Source organism: Oncorhynchus masou, chromosome 18, assembly GCF_036934945.1.
Source record: "Oncorhynchus masou masou isolate Uvic2021 chromosome 18, UVic_Omas_1.1, whole genome shotgun sequence".
NCBI lineage: Eukaryota > Metazoa > Chordata > Actinopteri > Salmoniformes > Salmonidae > Oncorhynchus > Oncorhynchus masou.
The window spans coordinates 55,192,471-55,202,865 of NC_088229.1; the positions used below are offsets into that span (position 1 = coordinate 55,192,471).

Genomic DNA, 10,395 nt, shown 5'->3' on the forward strand with positions numbered 1-10,395 from the left:
AAGTGGTCAGATGAAGCAGATGCTTAACTACAGGACTGTTTTGCTAGCACAGACTGGAATATGTTTTTATCATCATTAGTCATTTAGGTCAACATTGGATCATTCAGAGATCCTCACTGAACTTCTGGAGAGAGTTTGCTGCACTGAAAGTAAAGGGGCTGAATAATTTTGCACGCCCAATTTTTCAGTTTTTGATTTGTTAAAAAAGTTAGAAATATCCAATAAATGTCGTTCCACTTCATGATTGTGTCCCACTTGTTGATTCTTCACAAAAAAATGCAGTTTTATATCTTTATGTTTGAAGCCTGAAATGTGGCAAAAGGTCGCAAAGTTCAAGGGGGCCGAATACTTTCGCAAGGCACTGTATGTGAGTTTGCTATTCATTAACTAAAGCTCAGCGTTCAACACCATAGTGCCCTCAAAGCTCATCAATAAGCTAATCACTCTGGGACTAAACACCTCCCTCTGCAATTGGATCCTGGACTTCCTGACGGGCCGCCCTCAGGTGGTATGGGTAGGCACAACACATCCGCGTGCTGATCCTCAACACGGGGGCCCTCAGGGGTGCGTGCTCAGTCCCCTCTTGTACTCCCTGTTCACTCATGACTGCACGGCCAGGCACGACTCCAACACCATCATTAAGTTTGCTGATGACACAACAGTGGTATCCCTGATCACCAACAACAATGACAGCCTATAGGGAGGAGGTCAGAGACCTGACCGTGTGGTGTCAGGACAACAACCTCTCCCTCAATATGATCAAGACAAAGGAGATGATTCTGGACTACAGGAAAAGGAAGACTGAGCACACCCCCATTCTCATCGACGGGGCTGTAGTGGAGCAGGTTGAGAGCTTCAAGTTCCTGGGCGTCCACATCACCAACAAACTAACATGGTCCATGCACACCAAGACAGTCGTGAAGAGGGCACGACAAAACCTATTCCCCCTCAGGAGACTGAAAAGATTTGGAATGGGTCCTCAGATCCTCAAAATGTTTAACAGCTGCACATCGATAGCATCCTGATGGGTTGCATCACCCGCCTGGTATGGCAACTGCTCAGCCTCCGACTGCAAGGGACTACAGAGGGTAGTGCGTACGGCCCAGTATTTCTCCGGGGCCAAGCTTCCTGCTATCCAGGACCTCTATACCAGGCGGTGTCAGAGGAAGGCCCAAAAATTGTCAAAGACTCCAGATACCCTAGTCATAGACTGTTCTATGCGGTCCCGGAGCTCCAATTCAAGGTCCAAGAGGCTTCTAAACAGCTTCTACCCCCAAGCCATAAGACTAATGAAAAGCTCATCAAATGGCTACCCAGACTATTGTATTCGGCGTATGTGACAAATAAAATTAGAATTTGCTTTGATTGAGCCTGTTTGCTATTTATTTTGTCAATGAATAGCAAAGTCACATGTGTTCCTTTTGCTTCATTAAATAGTACCCGCAAAACACCAGTCTCAACGTCAATAGTGAAGAGGCGACTCTGGGATGCTGGCCTTCTAGGCAGTAGACTTCAGTCATTGCACTAACGCTAATTAGCAATGGCTCGCAAAACTACCTTCAACTTCCTTCAAACTGCACGCAGACATACAAATGATATCCATGAGTTCGTCTGACTCTGGATAAGTAGAAAAAGGGCACTATCCCTTTATGATAAGTGACCAGTTACAATGTACAGTACCAGTCAAAAGTTTGGACACACCTACTCCTTCAATGGTTTTTCATTATTTTTACTATTTTCTACATTATAGAATAATAGTGAAGACCTCAAAATTATGAAATAGCACATATGGAGTCATGTAGTAACCAAAAAAGTATTAAACAAATCAAAATAGATTTTATATTTGCGATTCTTCAAACTTGCCACCCTTTGCCTCGATGACAGCTTTGCACACTCTTGGCATTCTCTCAACCAGGTTCATGAGGTAGTCACCTGGAATGCATTTCAATTAACCAAGTCCATATTATGGCAAGAAAAGCTCAAATAAGCAAAGCAAAATGACAGTCCATCATTACTTTAAGACATGAATGTCAGTCAATCTGGAAAATGTCAAGAACTTTGAACGTTTCTTCAAGTGCAGTCGCAAAAACCATCAACCTCTATGATGAAACTGGTTCTCACGAGGACCTCCACAGGAAAGGAAGACCCAGGGTTATCTCTGCTGCTGCCGAGGATAAGTTCATTAGAGTTACCAGGCTCAGAAATTGCAATCCAAATAAATGCTTCACAGAGTTCAAGTAACAGACACATCTCAACATCAACTGTTCAGAGGAGACTGTGTGAATCAGGCCTTCATGGTCGAATTGCTGCCACAAAAACACTACTAAAGGACACCAATAATAAGAAGAGACTTGCTTGGGCCAAGAAACACGAGCAATGAACATTAGACCAGTGGAAATCTGTCCTTTGGTCTTAGGAGGTGTGATGGTGTGTGGGTGCTTTGCTGGTGACACTGTCAGTGATTTATTTAGAATTCAAGGCAGACTTAACCAGCATGGCTACCACAGCATTCTGCAGCAATACGCCATCCCATCTGGTTTGCGCTTAGTGGGACAATATTTTTTTCCCCAAAAGGACAATGACCCAAAACACACCTCCATGCTGTGTAATGGCTATTTGACCAAGAAGGAGATTGCTGCATCAGATGACCTGGCCTCCACAATCACCCAACCTCGGTTTGGGATGAGTTGGACAGCAGAGTGAAGGAAAAGCAGCCAACAATTGCTCAGCATATGTGGGAACTCCTTCAAGACTGTTGGAAAAGCATTCCTCATGAAGCTGGTTGAGAGAATACCAAGAGTGTGCAAAGCAGTAATCAAGGCAAAGGGTGACTACTATGAAGAATCTGAAATATAAAATATATTTAGATTTATTTAACACTTTTTTGGTTACTACATGATTCCATATGTGTTATTTCATAGTTTGATATCTTCACTATTTACAATCTAGAAAATGTTAAAAATAAACTCTTGAATGAGTAGGTGTGTCCAAACCTTGGACTGGTACTGTATATTTTTAGCAAACGAGCGAGCAGTGGCACGAATGAGTGCCAAGAGCTCACAGCCACCGCTTGCTCCTCATCATCTCCCTACAGTGCAGTGGCACACATTACTCATATTTAAGATGGTGTCAACATAATTACATTTTCATTAGTCCTTTCAAAAGTCAGCAGAAGTGATCTTCTCATAGTCGTTCGGAGTCTAAAATAATCCTAGGGGAAACACTGGTGTATGCTTGTGGAAAGGAGTGTGTACATACATTTTAGCGGAATGGAATTTCTCTTTATGATTCAGAGGGGCGGACTGTGCATTTTTCCACATGGCCATGACATATGGTGTGCACTCCGCCCTGGGTAATTGTAAGCATGTGTCTATAATGGAAAGGAGCACAATATGCTGCCCCTGTCTTTCGGTTGGTGGGGGGGGGACAGTTGAAAAATGTGGGGCTCCAACGTAGCCTGCAGCACATGCACGTACACATGCACACGCGCACACACATATACAGAAGAGAACAAAGTGCCAAATCCATCACCACCCTGTCTGGACGGCATACGGGGGGATATGTTCCAGGATTGTTTGTCTTTGTTCTCCGTTTTTATCTCATATCCCTATTTGTAGTGGAAATTTCTGATCCAACCCAACTCACTGAAAAGGTACTGAATTTCACATTACCTGGATGACCACTGTTTCATATGTTTACCTCTGAACGCTTCACTTGTGGCAACTAGGACTGTGAGTTTACACGAAGTTGGGATCCTTAACGTTAAGAACACTCCTCCCACTTCATTTAAATCGCAGTTCAGTCATCACAAAACATATTATTTTCCGTCTTATAGCTGATAGGCTATAAAAGCCTGGGGAAGTTGTGTAATTCAAATAAAAACCACAAAAGAAGAGGTGAACTTTAGGCTACTTGGTGAATTTGCAAAACAAGACATTGTGAAATGTAGATGACCAAAACATATTAGCGCACTTGTGCATGCTTCTGCCTTTCTCTTGTGCTGGACTACCTTCTCAGTCTCTACGTTAATGATGCAAGTATGTGTTCAGTCTTCTGTCTGTTGCAGTCTTGCGAGCACGGGGCAGGCAGTCTCATATAAAATTACAGTAGGCTACCGGTATCGATTACGCTTATAATGGAATGTGGCCTCTTGAATGCACCTCGGCTACGGTATGTTTGTCTGTCTGTGAAGGTAGGCTACACTTAAGCAATAAGGCCCGAGGGGGTGTGGTATATGGCCAACATACCACGGCTAAGGGCTGTTCTTAGGCACGACACATTGCGGAGTGCCTGGACACAGCTCTTAGCCGTGGTATATTGGCCATATACCACACCCCCCCGTGCCTTACTGCTATTATAAACTGGTTACCAATGTAATTAGAGCAGTAAAAATAAATGTTTTGTCATACCTGTGGTATACGTGGTCTGATATACCACAGCTGTCAGCCAATCAGCATTCAGGGCTCGAACCACCCAATTTAATAATACGTTTTTTTAAACGCTGCCGACACAACCATTTCTGGCAGCCTGGTTTCAGAGACGTAACATAGTAACACTCAAATTAGTATGATACTGTATGTTACATTTGGTATGGTTACTTAAGGCAACAAACGTAGGGTGGTTGGTCGGAGTGGGGCATATAACGCAAACGTCTAGCAACCCAAAGGTTGCAAGTTTGAGTATCATCACCGATAACTTTAGCATTTTAGCTAATTAGCAACTTTTCAACTACTTCCCACATGTAAGCTAACCCTTCCCATAAACCTAACCTTAACCCTTTTAGCTAACCCTTCCCCTAATCCTAATATTAACCCTTCCCCTAACAACTCTTTAAGCTAACTCCTAACTTTAACCCCTAGCCTAGCTAACCTTACCCAGCTACTTAAAGTTAGCCACCTAGCTAGAATTGGTAATATATCATAGATTTTGGAAATTCCTATCATACAATACATTTTGCAAGTTCATAACATATTGTACATTTAGCGAATTCATAAAATATCATTTGAATTGTAATTTGTAAGATATCATACGAAATGGGTGATGGACAAATTAATATACCATACCATACGAAACGTAACATCTCATACTAAATGGAGCATCTCGGATTGACGTACATAATAATACGAAATGCTCTGAGACCAGGTTGTCTTTAGTGATATGAAAGGACAGTTTACATGTCTGTAAAGAAATGCTGCTTCTGAACTGGAACTAAAGTCCATCACCAGGCAACCAGCACTTTCAGTCAAATAGTCTCGAGTTTCTAGCAGCATGCTTGGCTGTTGCCTTCATTCAGACCACTCTCTCCTAAAAAAAGGTACTTTAAAGTTTTTTTTAAATACTGTGACCTACCAAGACATTTAGTAGAAATAAGACACATCTAGCTACCATACCATAAAAACTGCATAAAAAAAACAACACAGCAGCATATCAATCAGTGATGTTTATTGTTGTCAGGCAAAAAATACAGAATATTTTAGGCAGAATTCTACAGTCTGAAAAGGTGCCTGATCCAGCACTTTTTGTAATTGTCTAAAAAGTTGTAAATTCTTGCTAATGACATATTACTGTAGCTGTGTTCTATGTCTGTAAAGGGTTACGGTAGATATAACTTCACTGCTCGGCACGAGCAGTTATCAGTAGCTTTCAGGCCAGGGGTACAATGTATGAATTTATGGTTGGGTCAGAATCAACATTTTAATTATTGGTCAGTACGAAGAATTAACTAAAACCAAAAGTCCAAATCCCTATCTCCATCCATGGCTAATATAGGAAAGGGACAATTTTAGCTTCCTAGCTAGTCACCGGAGGACAACGAGATGCAACAATTCAAGTTGTTTCTGTCAATGATGTATTGCTCTTGACGTGATGTGATTGGAGTGAAGCCAAATCCTAACGGGCTTCCCTTGAACCTTTTTTGGTGTACCAGGACCATTCACAGTTGAGCTCACTCAGCCTAGCTCAATGCTGATTGGCTATTATTATTTTAAATATCAAGGGAGGCCAAAAATGCTCGCTGGATTCCCTTGCATGCAACGCCACGGGCGGCAACAATGTCATACTCTTTTTGACCAAACAGAATCAGTTATATGGCCTACACATACAGAGACCGGGGAGGTGCTGTTTCACTCGCTTTTTCCGGTGAGATACATTCAGCCTCTTGCGAATTGAAGGAAAATGATGAAAAACAGGGATACGATAGATTGTATGTTTTAGTATTTTTTTGGTTATTGGTCCATTTTTTTAAGCCTGAAGGCTTCCATATATGCATACATATATAATAAGGCCATTTTTCTGGATTGTAAATTGACGTGGAATTTTATGATTTTTTTCCTTAGCTTTTTAACAGAAAACTGATCCAAAATTGTCCATGACCACATCCCTAGTGGCAACACCTGTGGCCTGTCAATGTATTTTACATAAATGCTATCCCATCACACCTTATTCCACAAGGCTGATACCTCTCTGAATACTTCACTTGTGCAACACCTGTGGCCTGTCAATGTTCTGTATTTGACATAATGCTATCCCATCGCACCTTATGCCACATGAGGCTGATATGAAAGGAGTAATAGCTTTTGTTGTCCTGATCTTGAATTGCTTTCATGTGTCAATCAATTGTAATTATGGACTGTGTGTGTGTGTGTGTGTGTGTGTGTGTGTGTGTGTGTGTGTGTGTGTGTGTGTGTGTGTATGTATGTGTGTGTGTGTGTGTGTGTGTGTGTGTGTGTGTGTGTGTGCCCGCTATTAACCTGAGCACTTTATAAGCACCTGACCCTCCCCCCCCCCTTCCTTTTCTACCACAGACAGCAGTGTGTGAGAAGTGAGGAGGAGGGAGGTTCCTCTCTCTCTCTCTGTCGCCCAGACTCCCATCACAATGAGCTGGAGCTTCCTGACACGCCTGCTGGAGGAAATCCACAACCACTCTACCTTCGTGGGCAAGATCTGGCTTACCGTGCTCATCGTCTTCCGCATCGTCCTTACCGCCGTGGGCGGCGAGTCCATCTACTACGATGAACAGAGCAAGTTCGTGTGCAACTCAGGCCAGCCGGGCTGCGAGAACGTCTGCTATGATGCATTCGCACCGCTCTCACACGTCCGCTTCTGGGTCTTTCAGATCATCCTGGTGGCCACGCCATCGCTCATGTACCTGGGCTACGCCGTCAACAAGATTGCCAGGCGTGAGGAGAGAGCTGAGGGTGGAGGAGGGGGAGGAGGACTGTCCCAGCGCAAGCCTAGGAAGCTCTACCTCGGGGCCAGAAGGCAACACCGGGGCATGGAGGAGGCCGAGGATGACCAGGAGGAGGACCCCATGATCTATGAGGTTCCCGAGGTGGAGAGCGAGACGGGGGAGGCGACGGGGGAGGAGGCAGGGGTGGCGGAGGAGCTGGAGGCGGCGGCTGCCAGGGTAAAGGCAAGGTGCGTCATGACGGACGCCAGCGCATCAAGGAGGACGGGCTGATGCGTATCTACGTGCTGCAGCTGCTGGCGCGTTCCATGCTAGAGGTGGCCTTTCTGGGGGGGCAGTACGCCCTCTACGGCCTGGCGGTGCCCTCCATCTACGTGTGCTCGGGCCGGCCGTGCCCGCACAGTGTGGACTGCTTTGTGTCACGCCCCACCGAGAAGACCATCTTCCTGCTCATCATGTATGCTGTGTCGCTGCTCTGCTTGGCACTCAACGTGTGGGAGATGCTCCACCTGGGCGTTGGCACCATCTGTGACATCCTGCGCTCCCGTCGGAGACCGCTCTCCGAGGAGGACCTGTATGGCCTTGGGGGTGGCGGCGGTCCCGGGGGGCCGCCCACTTTCCGCGATGGAGGAGTAGTGGGGGGCGATGGTTACAGCAGCTACCCCTACTCCTGGAACGCCCCGTCAGCGCCGCCGGGCTACAACATCGCCGTCAAGCCCCCAACACTGATGGTGCCGACTGTGGCGCCCGATGGGCAGCTGCCCTTCACCGACCTCAGCAACGCCAAGATGGCGTGCCGACAGAACCGCGCCAACATCGCCCAGGAGGAGAGGCGGCAGTACGCCAGCAATGAGGATAACTTCCCATTGTCGGGTGGCGTGAGGGACGCTCGTGGTGCCCTCCAAAGGGAGATTCGGCAGGCGCAGGACCGGTTGGAGTCGGCCATCCAGGCCTACAGCCATGAACAGAGCCACAACAACCCCAGCAAGCCCCACCGTGATCGCAAGCACCGGCCAGCCTCCAAGCACACCTCCAGCAAAGCCGAAAGGGGAAACAGCAGCAATAGCAGCAGCAAGTCGGGTGACGGCAAGGGCTCCGAGTGGATTTGACATCTACAATGGATCATTCTTAAAGCGGACTTAGTACATGCAGCGTTATCTTCTATAACACATTACGATATAGGAGTTATTGCTCCATTACTGAGTATATAGCTCCTACAGACACAACTGACGCTAGTGCCCCCTGGAGACAGGCTGAAATGAGTTTGTAACTTGAAGTTTGTAACATCACTAAATGCAAATGAGGTAATCAATGTCAACTGTATCTGATGTTACAACTGTCAGCTGTACGTTGTTATGTTTTATAACTCATTCTACGTTCAAAAGAAGGAGCAATATGCGAAAAGACACAGTAATTGAGAGTCCATTTATTTTCTTTTTAAATGTGTATCGGTATAAATATGCCATATGTCGGTGCTATGACTTTATCTTTGCTTCCACAAAGAAATGGGAGACTGCAGCTTAGAATTCTTAAAATAACTATCTGAAGTGCCTTCTTACTACTCCAAGAAAAATATTGTGCGAGTAAAAAGTGTGCTTCCTTTGCCAAACTGCTCACAAGATGGACGCTTGTATGTGAAATGTTTCCATAGTAAAGAGATGTTTTGTGGGTCACGACTGGTACCAAGAACTGGAGTCAGAGGTTTTCTCTGTCTTTCTATCCACCTGTCTCTTTAATGGCTCTTGAGCTTCATCTGGTGGTCAAAACCGTGAACAGTGCAGACATGTTCTTAGCCTACAGTGTCGGCCTGTCCACACCATATATTTTACTATGTGTTACTGCTTAAGATATGCTGTTTGAAATGTTTATTTTAATTGTTTTTCAGTGTTGAGTGTTCCAGGACAAGACATTGAGAGAACCCTTTAACCGTTGAAAGACCAGTCAGTATTTTACGAGGAACTATTTAATTGTTGCTCCATTGTATGTGTGAGGAATACTATTGCCATACTATAGAGAACATACAGAGAAGGGAGAACATTTGACAACAATTGTTTATATTTTCATAATGTGTACAAAATTGCTGTTCTGTTTTTATTGTGTTTGGGAGAGACAATTAAGCAGCACTTTGATTGGTTCAGTTACTGTATGTTTTTATATTAGTGTTCTTTAATTTCCTCTGTTGATGACAATGTTCCACAGAAGAAGAAATACAATCTATGTTCAGTGTTGCTGAAGTTGTATGGAAAGGCTGCTTCAATGTATTGATTCAAGGGACATTACACACTCCAAAATCAAAAGTTTGTCAGATTATAAAATTGTTAATTTGATGTCCTCGTCCCAGGCCCATCTGTTTTTGTAGATGTACAGTAGCTATTTGCCACAATCCCAAAAAAATGTCATTTTCAGATTTGCTGTGCTTATCTTTTCCATTTATTTTGGGCGTGGAATGTTTACTCATCTTGACATTAGGCTGCTTTTTTCTCTATTTTTTTTATTATTTTGTAGTGGAATGTCCCTTTAATGTTTTTACATTTACGTCAGGTCATGGTGTGTCATCTAGTCAGCCTAGTTTCCCTACTATCAATGGTTTGTGTTCGCCTGATGTTCTGGTACATCTCCAACCAGAGACCGTTGGTATTTTGGGGGTGAATGGGGTGGAGAAACAACTATCATTTGTAGTGACATCCATTTTGAGCGTGTGTGCCAAAACATACCACTTACATGTGGGTGGGAAATAAGAGAAGGACACCTGTCTTGGCTACTTAAAAAAAAAAATTGCTATATGTATATTTTATTTGCCTTTTTTTCCTAATTCAAATGTTAAAGTGGAAAGCTGAGAGCCCTTGCACTGTGCCAATATTTCCATTTTGGGAAATACTTTTGTGCAAAAAAAGAAAAGTGCATGTTCTGGATCATTTTTATAAAGGGAGTATGAATAAACACAAAGTTTCAAATGTTTAAGTATTTGTCTTTTGTGGGGTTTTTTTGGAGTGGAATGAATTATCCTATTTACTTACTATTTCCCACCCTATGATAAATGTAAGCACAATGATTGTGAAGAGCTTGCATATGAAGTGAAAACAAGTGTTTTAACAATACAATTATGAGGTCTCTGTGTTACACCAAAGATACTGGTACTGGATATAATAACGAGATGCTTGTGTCTCTGCCCTAGCAATGGGATTTGTTATCCACAGAGCAGAACGTAG

At 43.9% G+C, this 10,395-nt stretch overlaps 1 protein-coding gene across 1 annotated transcript in view; it reads left to right on the forward strand.

Moving 5' to 3' along the window:
* Window positions 1–10,147, forward strand: part of LOC135504850 (gap junction gamma-1 protein-like) — a 49,944-nt gene extending 39,797 nt beyond the window's left edge. The window contains 2 exon segments of the mRNA XM_064923747.1: window positions 6,804–7,415; window positions 7,418–10,147. Of these exon segments, the coding sequence (XP_064779819.1) occupies window positions 6,875–7,415; window positions 7,418–8,295 (1,419 nt within the window). The 5' untranslated portion in view covers window positions 6,804–6,874 and the 3' untranslated portion in view covers window positions 8,296–10,147.
* The last annotated feature ends 248 nt before the right edge of the window (window positions 10,148–10,395 follow it).